General features: G+C 44.2%; 1 protein-coding gene across 1 annotated transcript; it reads right to left on the bottom strand.

Moving 5' to 3' along the window:
- Positions 1-739: 739 nt before the first annotated feature.
- Positions 740-9,975, bottom strand: ACTA2 (actin alpha 2, smooth muscle). Its single transcript, XM_073548191.1, has 9 exons — positions 9,823-9,975; positions 7,618-7,788; positions 6,805-6,933; positions 6,601-6,711; positions 4,807-4,891; positions 4,452-4,613; positions 4,179-4,370; positions 2,995-3,176; positions 740-1,050 (listed from the first exon to the last, which is right to left on the bottom strand). The coding sequence occupies exons 2-9, from the start codon at positions 7,744-7,746 to the stop codon at positions 907-909; spliced, it is 1,134 nt and encodes a 377-aa protein (XP_073404292.1). The 5' UTR covers positions 7,747-7,788; positions 9,823-9,975; the 3' UTR covers positions 740-906.
- Between the last annotated feature and the right edge of the window lie 4,920 nt (positions 9,976-14,895).

The following is a 14,895-nucleotide window of genomic DNA, read 5'->3' as shown; positions in this document are numbered from 1 at the left end:
TCAATTCTTGTGAAGTACCTAAAGGGTTAAACTTCTTGAATGTGGCTTTGAGCACCTTGAGGGGTGCAGTTTTTAGAATGGTTTCACTTTTGGGTATTTTCTATCATATAGACCCCTCAAAGTGACTTCAAATGTGATGTGGTCCCTAAAAAAAATGGTGTTGTAAAAATGAGAATTCGCTGGTCAACTTTTAACCCTTATAACTTCCTAACAGAAAAAATTTGGTTCCAAAATTGTGCTGATGTAAAGTAGACATGTGGGAAATGTTAATTTATTGTGTGACATATCTCTCTGATTTAAGGGCATAAAAATTAAAAGTTTGAAAATTGCAAAATTTTGAAAATTTTACCACTATCATGAAGTACAATATGTCATGAAAAAACACTCTCAGAATCAGCGGGATCCGTTGAAGTGTTCCAGAGTCATAAGCACATAAAGTGACAGTGGTCCGATTACAACATTAAGGCCTCGTCTTTAACCTACAAAATGGCTTGGTCGTTAAGGGGTTAAATAATGTGCCACACAGGTAAGATTATTGATGTCAGTTCTCAGTTATGGGATCTCCTGCCTTCCTCGATGACATTAACTCCTTAGGAAAACTGCAATAAGTTGGTCACTAAATATGTATGCTTTTTGTTCCGCCAGTGTTTGTGATTCATAGATAGACCAGTAGGAGGCACTCTGACAGCATTCACATACACAGTACAGTCCGTTGTAGCATAAACCATTCACTGATTCATTTGTAGAATAGATTAAGCTTTATTCATAACAAATAAAACAACAAAAAAAAAATACTTTATCGAATTTGCGCCTAAGAGATATTTTGGAATGAAATGGTGGCCATGTACTTGGAGTACACATGAAGATATAACTTGGAATTGAAGACAATAGAAAAAGAAAGGACATTTAAAAGCATTTGCGGTGCACAATGGAGGGGCCAGCTTCATCGTATTCTGGTTTGCTGATCCACATCTGCTGGAAGGTAGACAGGGAAGCCAGGATGGATCCACCAATCCAGACAGAGTACTTGCGTTCTGGAGGAGCTATGATCTGCAGGGACAAAAGGACAAAGTCAGCGGCTGACGGACTCTGAAATTCTATTTACAGTGTGAGAAGAAAAGGACTAGAACCAATGTCAGACGGGTGCCAAGTGCCCACCTTTGGGGGTGCCCATTTTTCACCTGCATACAAATATTACACTACCCCATTCACAAATGTATCTACATTGCTATAATACACTGGGTAGTTTGGTTAATGAATGAGGAAATGCTGCTTTTTTCTGTACAGAGTGAATCAAGTGAATTATGACAAGTACTGCCCATACAGTGGGGTTAGGGGCCCAGTTCTGCACAGGGGCCCACCGGGGGATTGCCCTGTTCTTCCTATTGGCCAGTCCGAGCCTGACTAGAACCCTAGTGCTACCTATTGGAAGTAACTATCTCTGAAGAGGTAATTTCCATATTTAATTTCCCAAAGGACCATGCATGGAATATACTGTAAGTTTTTCACTCTGGCATTACAGGCCTGGCTTGTCACTCTGCAGCCGGAGAAATGTTATCCCTTAGATCCCATATTTACTGTGCAGAATTTTCCAAACCTATGAAAGTCACGTCTGTAGTCTAGATGACTTGTCAGATCAATGTTCTGCATAGTTAGACTATATGGGAATTTGCCAGTTATCCCTTTTAGCCCCATGTAGAGAATATAATGTACAATGAAGTAAGCCGCACTTTCTTTTACGCTGTGTATGTTATCATGTGTATGCTTAAGGTGTAACCGTCGCATCATGTTCTTTCACTATTAATTCATAGGTTCATGTGTATTCAGTGAGGACAGATTTTCACATTATTGAGTTAGGAGATGGCGGCTGATGATTCGAAAAGGTCTCTGGCGAGGCGAGGAGGAGGAAGGAAGCAGACACAGACATTCTGCTGCAAGTTCTCCTGCATGGACTGGTCCATGTTAAGCCCCGCCCATCAGTCCCACCCCAGGACACTTAAAAGTGGGTGGGTATAACAACTTTTCAGTATTATTTAACCCTCTTTTTGACTAGGAAGATGCCAAAATTTGATGTGATTGTTTCCAAAAATTAAGGACTGTTTGGTTTATGCAGATCATAATTATATGTCTACTTATACAGGTCTGAAGGTCAACTGTGATAATAACAGCCACCTAAAATAAACATGATGGTACATAAGGCTAAAGTGGTGGGAGTGCAGTGGCAATGCAGCCAAAGATCCATCCACTTGTTATGAAACAATAGGAGGAAATTCAGCCACACCATCTGGCTGTACCCTAAGTAAATTGCTACTGCTATCTGACTCACTTTGTCTACAGATGTAGCAGAGCTGAATAAGTCATTTATCTACCGCAATTGGGGTGCATTGTCAAGGCATCATAATAGCTCTACAGGGTAAGATTTCCCAAGGTGTACCTCTTATTGCACCATATATATATAATAGTAGATTGCGCTGAATGCCAGATGACATTCCCAGCTCTGCTTCATTTGTGTGCTGTCCCTGCCAACCTCAGCTCTGTGTTGAGCAGTGACTAGTTATCTTTTGGATTCTCGCTGGCCGCTATGTTTCTGTCTTACCAGCAAATGCTTCTATTGTCATCTAATTTTCAGCTGTAGGTCTTTATGCAGTGGCCTACCATGTACACAGTATGGCAGACTTCGCAAAGGTGAAACAAAGATTTGCTTTAATTGAAAAGTGGACACCCCCATTATGAAGATTAGTGTTTATCTTCGCTTTTATACGTGATCTACCTCCTCCAGATGCACAGAAATTTGCTAAACATTCAAACATTTCCTTTTCTTTAACTTATAAGATGTACACATATATGACCCAAATTCGAGAATAATATATATATATATATATATATATATATATAGAGAGAGAGAGAGTACATTTATACTGTAATACTAGACTGACTATGGTGAAACAATACCCTGGAAAGTCATGCAGGGGCCCATTAATGTAGAATATTTACCTTAATTTTCATTGTGCTTGGAGCCAAAGCAGTGATTTCTTTTTGCATTCTGTCAGCAATGCCAGGGTACATGGTGGTACCTCCTGACAGTACATTGTTGGCGTACAAATCCTTCCTGATATCAATGTCACATTTCATGATGCTGTTATAAGTGGTTTCATGGATTCCAGCAGATTCCATTCCTGCGTAATGTGATGGGTTTTTATAGGTTAATAACACATGACTACTATTCCCTGATCTCAATGTAGAGAGGAAAGACCAGTGGATGCACCAGTGACAAATAGTTATGGTAGTTTAATGGTGCCTGGATGGGTGGACCTAACGGTAAGGCTCCGGTCACATGTCTGTTCAAACATTCCGTTTGTTTGTTCTATTTGTAAACAATGGAACCTGTGATCAGGATTTACCCCCAGCAGGTATTGGGAGCGCGTTATCAGTCTCCTAACACCCTCTTTAATGATGGCGGCACTAGCCCTAAATGCTAAATGGAAGTGTTTAAAAACTAAGTTTAACTGATCCTGCTCTCCCTGCCTGTGGTCACAGGACTAGTGCGGGAACATTGGCAATCAGTGCATCTAATTGGTGGGAGCATGCACACAGACATCCTGACATGAGCAGGGAGGTGGAGAAGAATCTGTCCCGCGTCTCCTCCACCCTGCTCTCTACACATGCCAAGATGTCAGTTACACTGCTGTGGGCATGCTCCACCGACACAGTGGCACTGACTGACAGTGGTCCAGTCCCAGGCTAGTTTGGTGACCGCAGGCAGGGAAAGCGTTTTTAGTCACTTACATTTAGCATATAGGTTTAATACATACAGGTATCATTAAAGAAGGTATCGGGAGACAAAAACTATGCTCCTAATACCATCCAGGGGTGAATCCTGATGACAGGTTCCCTTTAAGTGATCCATTGCATCACTTATGCTAACAGAAGCAGAAAGGCCCCATTGATTATTGTGTTCCATTTTTTTTTAGTACTGAAGAAAAAGTTCTGCATACAGGACTTCTTTCTTATGTTTTAAAAATGGACCCCATTTCAATTCCAAAATTGATCTTTAATTTCATACTCTGTTTCTAAACAGAAGACAGAAACTGAAGGTCCGACACGTGACAAGAGCCTAAAGCTGTCGGCAGCCCAACTCATTAATGACACCATAATGAAAATTCATTGATTGAACTCACCAATGAAGGAAGGCTGGAAGAGAGTTTCAGGGCAGCGGAACCTCTCATTGCCAATGGTGATGACCTGACCATCCGGAAGTTCATAGCTCTTTTCAAGGGAAGAAGAAGAAGCGGCAGTGGCCATTTCATTTTCGAAGTCCAGAGCCACGTAGCACAGTTTCTCTTTAATGTCACGGACAATTTCTCTTTCAGCTATACAAAGGAGAAAAGGCAATGATTAAGTAGTTTGTAGTCTTTACTGTAGGGTAACTTATGGGAAACCATTTGTCTTACCAGTAGTTACAAAAGAATAGCCACGTTCAGTCAAGATCTTCATGAGGTAGTCTGTTAGGTCACGACCAGCCAGATCAAGACGCATAATGGCATGAGGGAGGGCATAACCTTCATAAATTGGTACATTATGGGTGACACCATCACCAGAGTCAAGTACGATACCTAAAAAAGAGGAATCGTTGGTCAAGTGACATATCGTTGTTTACTGGATATGACAATCCTACAGCAAATCTTCAGAGCTAAGTGATTGAGCTCTAAATACACTATTGGTTGGCTCAGAATGTTATCTGAGATTCCCTGATATTGAATAGTTTATCATTGTGGTTACTTGTTCCCAGTTCTGACTTTTACTTACCAGTTGTACGGCCAGAAGCATAAAGGGATAGCACCGCCTGAATAGCAACGTACATTGCTGGTACATTGAAGGTCTCAAACATAATCTGCAAGTAAAGCACGAGTGATGAGAAGACACGTTAAAAGCGCATTCTCTAAACCTAAAGCCTAGAAGACAACAACTCAGAATACGCCCAAGTTTTGGGGGATATTCTTATAGAGAAGCTACTGGTATGTCTTTTACCAGGAGTGTAGGTACCGTATATCCTCGCGTATAAGCCGAGATTTTCAGCACATTTTTTTGGCTTAAAGTCCCCCTTTCGGCTTATACGCGAGTCATATATGCCAGGGGGTTGGCGGGGCAGTGGGGGTGTCAGATCATAGTAACCGATCATAGTAACCCCCCCGGTGGCGCGTCTCTGCAGCCCCCCTGCTTGTCCCACGGTCTCAGGCTCCCTTCAGCGGTCACGTGATACCTCTCATTAAAGACATGAACATGCGCATATTTATGACGTTAATGAGCGGTACCACATGACCGCTGAAGGAAGGAAGGGAGACCGTGGCAGAAGCAGGGCTGTAGAGACCGTGCCAGGAGGGGGTAAGTATATACGATATTCACCTGTCCCCGATCCAATGCTGCTCTCCGCTGTCTCCCGCGTCCTCTGTCAGTGACATTCAGGCAGCAGAGGGCGCGGTGATGTTGTTAGTGCGTGCCGCGCCCTCTGCTGCCTGAACGTCACTGACACAGGAAGCGGCAGACAGCGGTGAGCAGTGATGGAATGGGGACAGGTGAATATCTGAGGTGCCGGGGCCCTGAGCCAGCAGTGACACCGGCACCTGTGCACCTGTCAACCAGCAACGGAGAGGTGAGTATGTCATTTTTTTTTTATTTGAAGCAGCATATGGGGGCATAATACATGGGGCATCTTATTGGGCATTTTATGGAGGCATAATCTATGGAGCATCTTATGGGGGCAGCATATGGAGGCATAATCTATGGAGCATCTTATGGGGCAGCATATGGGGTCATAATCTATGGAGCATCTTATGAGGGCAGCATATGGGGGCATAATCTATGGAGCATCTTATGGGGGCAGCATACGGGGGCATAATCTATGGAGCATCTTATGGGGCCTATTCTATGGAGCATCTTAAGGGGCAGCATATAAGGCATAATCTATGGAGCATCTTATGGGGCCATAACCTTTATGAAGCAGCATATGAGGCATATTATTCTACGGAGCATCTTATGGGGGCATTTATTTGTGCAGCATTATATGGGGTGTATTTTGTATGGAGCATCTTATTGGGCCCATCATGAACTGTATGGAGCATTATATGGGGCTCCTAATTCAATATGGATATTTAAAAACATTTAACCTACTGATTTCTCAATTAATTTTATTTTTATTGGTATCTATTTTTATTTTTGAAATTTACCAGTAGCTGCTGCATTTTCCACCCTAGGCTTATACGCGAGTCCCAGTTTTTTGTGGCAAAATTAGGGGGGGGGGTCGGCTTATACTTGGGTCGGCTTATACACAAGTATATACGGTATATGGGTTAGCCGAATATGTGACCTAGGTGCTGAGGGCACCCATAAGATACACAGTCATGGCAAGGGTATTATGAACTAGGCCTAGGCCAATGACTTGACACATTGCCACAAGTGAAAAAAGGCCTCTTCTTTCATCTATATTTGTGATATTGGACTTTATAATCTAACAATTTTTGGACTTTTTGGTCTAATGGTAGAAATAAGTTTACAGAATGAGGGTATATTAAATATGATGCTCTATAACTTTATTATTTGTACCTGGGTCATTTTTTCACGGTTTGCTTTGGGATTCAATGGAGCCTCTGTGAGAAGGGTTGGGTGTTCCTCTGGAGCCACACGCAATTCATTGTAGAAACTGTGATGCCAGATCTTTAGGGAAAAAATGACATTGATTTAGATATTATTGGTATTTTATTCCTAGTTTATTACAATAAATACAGTACCCTAAAAATAAATACGTACCTTCTCCATGTCATCCCAGTTTGTGATGATGCCGTGTTCAATAGGGTACTTCAGTGTGAGGATACCTCTTTTGCTCTGAGCTTCATCACCAACATAGCTGTCCTTCTGACCCATACCTACCATCACACCCTGTGTAAGCAGAAAGAACAGGTTATCCATATGAACTACGTAGAATTAGTGGCGGTGAAGCAGTTAAGGGGTGTAGTAGTAGGGGTCGTGTTTTAGATTTGGTGTATGCATGTGTGTGTATTACTAAAAGTTGTGGGCTCTGATTTCTCAAGACGGATGTTTTGTACCGTTTGTGGGAGTAAGATGACCCAAATTCACTAAGATGTCTCATCAGGAATTTGAGGCATCTATCGATTGTAATTTACGCCTCTAGTTGGTGACAAAGTATGATAACTTCGTCAGCTGTGCTTGAGCACGCCCAGTCCTACTGAAGGCACACCCACTTTCCAAAAACTTGTCAGTGATGGCCGGGACTGGCGTGTAAGCAAAGTCACATTATGAGTTGCTCAGAAATTTGGCAAAAACTGCTTGATGAATTGGAGCCTATGTATCTGTCTTCTCAGACTCTGTGTGATAGGCAAGATAAGGAGTGCTATGCTCAATAATCCTAAAATGTCAAAGACATGAAGAGTAGGATTCAATATGGAAGTGTAAAAAGGATATCAGATTCAAGATGGAAAAATTATATAGGGAAGTTAGAAACTAGTGTAATAGACAGAATTAGAAGTGTAATATATAGTAATATGATTATTATTAATAGGATATAATGATACTACAAAGAAACTTTCGAGGTCTCTTTTTTACCTGATGCCTGGGGCGACCCACGATGGAAGGGAATACGGCTCTCGGAGCGTCATCCCCAGCGAAGCCAGCCTTACAAAGTCCAGAACCATTGTCACACACCAGTGCAGTAGTATCTTCTTCGTCGCACATTTTGTTTTGTTATAACTTACTCAAGACTCTCAAACAAGAAACCTGTGGAGGAAAGATGGAAGGGAGCAAATATAGGATTTAGTAAAGATTTTACTTAAAATATGGACCAGTCATGATCTCATTACAGTAAATTACATGCCACTCTCTGTTTTTTTTTTATTATATCAGCTGTGATCTAAAGTTGATGCGTTTTCTCAGAAAAAATATACGGTAAACTAAAGGTGACATCAGTATGATCCGGACGCTGGGATCTTCATGTGCCCTATCACTACAATTATGGCCCATAAAGTTGTTCTTTACAAAAGGTACTCAGGTTCAGCAATGAGGTGGCCCAGAGCTGTAGCCAGGCTCTGTTTCACCTAGAGGCAAAGGTTCAGTTTGTTCCTCCTAGGCCTGTATCTAAATATCCCGGCCAGGGCAAGATCCCTCTATCGTCCCCTACCTATGGCACATGCCATAGTCGCTCCACCCTCCTCACCCCCCAGATACGCCCCTGAGGAGCCCCGGCTTGGGCTTTGATAGGCTTTTGTAATTTCTACAGCGAGAACTATGTATGGTCAGTAATCAAACTTGCAGGAAAATTATTTAGTGACAATAATTAAATCTGTTTAGGTAAATTTAGAAGGTCAAAATATTTAAAATTAGTTTTATGTGCACATTTTTCTTAGACTATTTTCCTATAGTAGGTCTGGTCATTATTAGCCAAGATATTATCCCAGAGCAGGCTAAAAAAAACTAAAGCAGAACAAAGGGAAAGGGCATGCTGTTATTTATAGTTGTACAACCCTACAAGAAATTCCCTATGGGAAATCCCTACGCGATAGCACCTGCACGCTGGCCGCACCCTCCAGTGCCATATCTATCGGCAAACTAGGTTTCCACTTTGTGAGATCTCATAAGAAAACAAAATAAATTGTTTCAGCGAGTCTGAACATTTTCACATTTCACAATAGCAATGACTCATCTGTAAACTTTTCTAAATGCCGAAAACCCCTTTAAAAATTAGTTTCTTGCTTTACATCTGTTCTAACTTCTGTCCCATTTGCAAAAAAAAAGAAAAAAAGAACTAAAAAGTGTAAAAAGCTTGGATGGGGATGTAGTTGTTTATTAGGGAGTGCGCAGGCATTGCGGTCCTACATGCCCCACAAGATGGAAGTGGCTGCCTCATAATATCCATTTCCTAATTAGGAAATAGTCTGTCAAACCTCTGTTTTGGGAGCAGAATTCCAGGTCAGGGGTTTTGTTCCTTCAAACTCACATCCAAGACTCACTGCCAGCCAAGAGAAAAAAAAAGTCAGCCGGCAGCTGGGGAGGGGTTAGAAAAAAAAACATCAGATTTACAAAACTACTCCAGGCACGCACCATATTTAGTCATAGACCACCAAACTGATCCTTACGGTTGTAGCAGAGTCGAGTTTGACAGTTGACATAACTCAACACAAGAATGCAGACTAAACTTGCGGAGCAACTATAACCCACACAACTATGACTATGCACATATGCAGGTGCAAACAGACTAAAAAACAAACTCTGCTCTGCTACATCATACTGTCATATGGAGTGCAGGCCTATATTAGTAATCAGACCATTGCAAGAACATGACCAGGATTATCCTCTAGACCTGTCTGGTCACAGCCTGGTGCACAGAACCCCAGTCATTTCCAGCATTTATAAAACATCTGCTTTGCTGTACCGAGTCCTACTTCCTTCCAGGCAACCCATGGTTAAGCATCTGCTTCCAGTTTTCTTTCAATTTAAGAGAAAAGTCCCAAACCATATAATAAAATATAGTTTAAGGTGCAAGGTTTCAATTAGAATTTACAGATGCAGCAGAGCTGAAGTTGTCATTTCAGTATTTGGGAGAGAAACCTTTTTCTTTCCAACTGGTTTAACGCAGCCTGGTGTGAATTCACGGTATGATTTCACTATGACTTGAGCCATATGACAATCTCAGCTCTGCTATGTCTTTATTTCAGCCATTTATGAAGCCCCCCCAAGTAATACGGAAGGAAAGGATAGCATAAGGACGGTTGAAAGAAGCGTCATATATCATGCAGTCTGCCCCTGTAGACTTACCCTGACAGGGCTTTGCTGGGGTTAGCTGCTCCGGGATGGTGCACTGGAAATCTGGAACATGTTTGACTATATAGTCTGTTGGCCTGTTCTCCTCCCACCAGCTTCCCAAAGAAGGAGCACAGACAGACTTCTACCCCATCTCTCACTCTAACACATCCATATAGGGACCTCAAGACAAAAACCTCTAATCTGGGTGGATGAGGACCCTGGGTCTCTTCCATTGCATTCCAGTATAGTATTCAAGAAACAGGAGGAGAATTCAGCTGTGGAATATAAACAAATGTAAAAATTTAGGACAGCTGGTAAAATACTGTCATACTGTACTACTGACAGGCCGCCCCCTGGCATTGGGTAAACATACTTCCATTGTACGTCTGACGGGAAAAAGGTATTGTGCGTGCTGTGAATGTACCAGTTCGTATAGGAATTTGCTCTCCAAAAAGGGTGTGACACACAAATCCCTGCTGCTTTAACTATATCAGTAAGAATGTCGCCAATACGGTGCCCAGTATATACAGTACTGGTCACACCTGTTCTTGCATTGGTTTTCCTTATTGCTTTTGGTGTGTGCACATTGTTGATTCAGACTGATAGCAGCAAAGCCACAATAGAATATATAAGAAGTAAAGAAACGCAAGATACAAACCAGAACATGTTTTTCTTTTTTTTACCTTAGAATCCTCAAAGACCCCCCTATACTGGTGATATTTCTACAAGCCTCTACATAATCAAGCTGCTTAAGAAAATTCTAGAGACCTCGAATAGACACCACAGTTAGGCTTCATCAACTGTGGAACCACTGGACATCAGAAAGTGTTTGTGACAATCAGGTATGTATTGCAGAGGCAGTGTTGGTGCACAATACATACAGTGCTGAGCCCTAACCCACAACTGTTCTAAGCCATGATATTTCAAGAACCACTGATCAAAGAGAAACGACAGTCTATTGTTACTGTAAGACAAGAGTGTCAGTCAAGCAGGAAGATTGCTAGAACATTGAAGGTATCCCCAACTGCAATCATGAAAATCATTCACTAAGATGCAACTAGCTGTCATTAGGGACCGCACCAGAAAAGGAAGTCCAAGAAGTACTTCTGCTGCAGAGGATAAGTTCATTAATGTTACCAGCTTCAGAAACTGCAAACTGACAGCACTATTATCAAGTAGCTGACACATCTCAACATCTTCTGATCAGAATGCGAGAAACAATCCTTTAAGGTTGAATTGCTGCAAATAAACAACTAGTGAGAGCACCAAACAAGAAGAGACTTATTTAGGCCAAGCAACACAGGGACTGGGCATTAAATCTATAGAAATCTGTACTGAGTAAAATTTCAGATTTTTGACATGTCCTTGTAAGACTCAGAAAAGGTGAGCAGATGGTTTCTATGAGTGTGGTGTCCACTGTGAAACAAGGAGGAGGAGGTGTGATGGTGTGGCAGTGCCCTGTAGGTGTCACTATTGGTGATTTATTGCAGATTTAAGGCAACCTTACACAGCATGGCTACCACAGCAATCTGCAATGGCATACAATCCCATCCAGTTTGGAATCAGTGGGAACATCATGTTGCAGCGGGACAATGACCCGAAACGCATCTCCAAGCAAGGGAGGTAGACAAATCACCCAATCCAATTGAGATGGTTTGGGATAAGTTGGATAGCAGAGAAAAGGGAAGCACCCGACAGGCGCTCAACACCCCTATGAATACATTCAAGAATCTTGAAAAGCCATTCTAGGGGATACCTGATGAAGCTGCGTAAAAGAATTCCAAAGGGTATGTAATGCTATCATCAGAGTAAAAGGGAGGTACAAGGCCAGACTAGTACACAGTACATGTCCCAGCCGCCCTAATCTTAGTGGCCAGACAGAGCCTGTGCCACCCACAGCTTCTGGTCTCCTCCTTCATCAACGCCAGTAGCAGATTGAATACGATAGCGCCTGTGATAGAAGCTGACATCACAAGAGCTGGTCCTGGAGGAGAAGTGACAAGTTATACTTATTACGGTTCTTATTTATATTGTTTGCAAACATTGAACAGATAAAATGTAATATTTTCTCTAACTTCCCCTACTATCAGTCTTCAGGGTAATGTTATTATCCACACCATTATCTTTAAAGGAAGCTTGGTGTGCTGAAAATGCAGTCCAATCTAACAACAGATTCCTACATAGCAGGAGGAAAAAAGCTCTGTGGTTTTATTTTTATTAAAATCCCTTATCACTTTGGGCTTTTCAGGGAACTGAGCGGTCCTAATCTGAGTTATCCATCAGTTGTGTCATGATCCCAGTGCAGGTTTTGACCTGCACGTCAGGGGTTAATGTGGCGGCCCCAGGAGTATGGCTGCCACAGTGGCTTTGCCTTCCTCCAGGGGAGGGTAATGCCAGGCTTGGAGGCAATGATGGGTCTCTCTCGCAGTCAATCCATACATGCAACACAGTTCCACTCCAGGCCAGCAGGGGGAACTCTGAACCAGGATTAAGGGGAGGAGTGCCCTCTGAGGGTCAGGAGGAAGGGGTAGTTAGTTAGTCTGCGGAGGGTGAAGTGTGCAGACGTGTAGAGAGAAGCTGGAGGTTGAGCTGCGGAAGGCGAGCTCCCTCAGCTTGAGAGCGTACGAACTGGAGCCTGGTCTCCACGGCTGTACGGATACTAAGGGTCCTACAGCAGATACCAGAGGAGTAGGAGGCTGTAAATGCCCTACTCCCATCTAAGACTTGAGGCACAACAGCAGCTTGGATAGAGAGCCAGGACTCAGAGAAGGGAGTCCCCGAGAGAGGCTACAGCTGTCTGCCGTGCAAGTACGGTTCTTGGGAACATCTGACAGGAGGCACTTCAGAGTAACTTAGTACTGGAGTGCTTCATTCAAACAAGCGTTAGGAAGGAGACTGCACAGCCCGTCTGCTGAGAGAGAATCCCTGAGTTGCTTCCAGGCTAGCCTGCTCCGTTACCATCTGTAATCAGGACCCTGGACTGCAGTTATCAAGTAAAGGTACAGAAATTGCACCTCGCTGTGTCTTGTCTGCTTCCTACCTTTCCGGCACTGCTACATCCCCGTGCCAACCACATCTACACTGCCCTGGGACTATAGCTTCACCTGTGGGGAGCTATTACATCTTTGCTGCACCATACCATCAGTCCCAGCGGATCTGTCTGCAGCGTCGGCTTAACATCTCCCTTGCCGAGCACCACAGGTGGTGTCACAAACTATTCCATTCCATTAACTACATTTCCCCATTACTTGGGCGCCCAGGGTCACGGACCAGGTCACCGCTGCTGTGACACATTCCCCTGACACCAGCCCGGTACCGAGTACTTGGGAGGGCGACCCAATTTTGACGTCACGAACAGGATTACGAAGCCCGGTACCCCCCCCCCCCCGGGTCCTGTGTGCCATAGACTGTGTTTGTGCAAAAAGACTGTGTATAATTGGCGCCAATAGCTGCCATTACCGCGCTGCTTGGCGCTTGGGAAGAAAGAGGCAGGCCTTCGTGGGCGGAGCCTGCCGCAGAGCGTGAAGAAGCGAAGTGCCGCGCAGGAAGAGAGGACAGCGTGCGAGAAGAGGAGGAGCTGAGGCCTACAGCCCGGAGTGTCGTGCCTGTGAAGCGGCCGCCGGTGAGCTCACACAACCCCCGGCCCTGGCTAACGTTAACTAGGGGGGAACAGGATGTCCGCGCCAAATGGTGATGCAGCGGTAGGCGCCGTTGTCAACCCCGCAGCACCGCCAGAAGCGCCTGCCACAGCGGTCTCTATAATGCCGCTGTCCATACCCTACATACCTGGAGCGGCCTGGCTACCGCAGTACTCGGGTGAGTTGCATACCCTGAGTGAATTTAAAGAGAGACTGCAGTCTGTTTAAAGTATACCCTCTGTCTGAAAGCCAGAAAGTGAATATCCTGATTGGACAGCTAACGGGTGCAGCACAGAGAGAGGTGAAAGCCTGGCAGGACACTGATAAAGAGACTGTTGCAAAGATCCTGGCCAAGCTGAGGAGCACCTTTGACATCCACACTGCAGCTGAGATCAAGATGAGGTTCTTTGGCTGTAAACAGAAGGCGCAGGACAGTATCAGGGATTATGCTCTCAACCTGCAGGAGGCGCTGCGAGCAGTTAAGCAAGTTGATCCTGACAGTGTAAAGGATGATAAACTGTTAAAGGAGCAGTTCATTGAAGGACTCCTGTCTAGTACCCACAGAGGACAATTGCGTATTATAACCCTGCAAAACTCTGATCTGAACTTTGCTGATTTTAAGGACAGGGCTATTCGGGTACTGCAGGAGTCCACTGCCAGCCGTCCAGCGCCCCCTAGGCGCCCAGCGATCACCTACCATCAGGAAGCAACATCTTTTGAGTGGAACAAGCTGCCACGAGAAGTGAGTTCTCCTTCAATGGAAGTCTGCTGGACAGACATCTGACTGGGATGATTTAGCGAATCTTGCTTTGAGCAGGGGGGGTTGGACCAGATGGCCCAGGAGGTCTCTTCCAACTCTACGATTCTATGATTTTCCTTCTATCCCTGTGGAGGCTGATGCACAGACTCTGGATAAAGATCCAACTGAGGAGCTGCGTCTTCAAGTCCAGGAGCTGACCAAAGGGATGACTGCACTTACCAAAACCGTGCAGTCCCTACAAGTGTCCTCCAAAGAAAAGATCCAGCTTGCTTCCAGTCCAGAGGATGTCCCGGATGTCCCGTGGCTCCAGAGGAGGAGAACCCCGCCACTTTGAGGAAGGAACAACGATCGCTATGACCAGGACGGACGCCCCATCTGTCGTCGCTGCTACAAGGTAGGTCATCTTGCTAGGTACTGTCCTTTAAACGAGCATCCCCTGGGGCAAAGGGCCATCCCCCAGGAGTAGGATCCCCAGGCCCAAAGAACTGGAGAGCCAAGTATGTGGGAGGGAGACCAATCCTTCCTGTGGTGATTGACGGCATCCCGATGAACGCTTTGCTGGACACTGGCTCCCAGGTGACCACTATGCAGTACATTCTGTACAAGAGATATTGGGCTGATTCAGTGCTTACCCGTGGCCCAACTGATGAACTGACAGTAGTTGCTAGTAATGGTCAGTCTTTACCG

The sequence above is a fragment of the Dendrobates tinctorius genome, unplaced genomic scaffold, assembly GCF_039654945.1.
Source record: "Dendrobates tinctorius isolate UK_male_01 unplaced genomic scaffold, ASM3965494v1 ptg000156l, whole genome shotgun sequence".
Lineage (NCBI taxonomy): Eukaryota > Metazoa > Chordata > Amphibia > Anura > Dendrobatidae > Dendrobates > Dendrobates tinctorius.
This window is presented reverse-complemented; position numbering and strand designations above follow the sequence as displayed.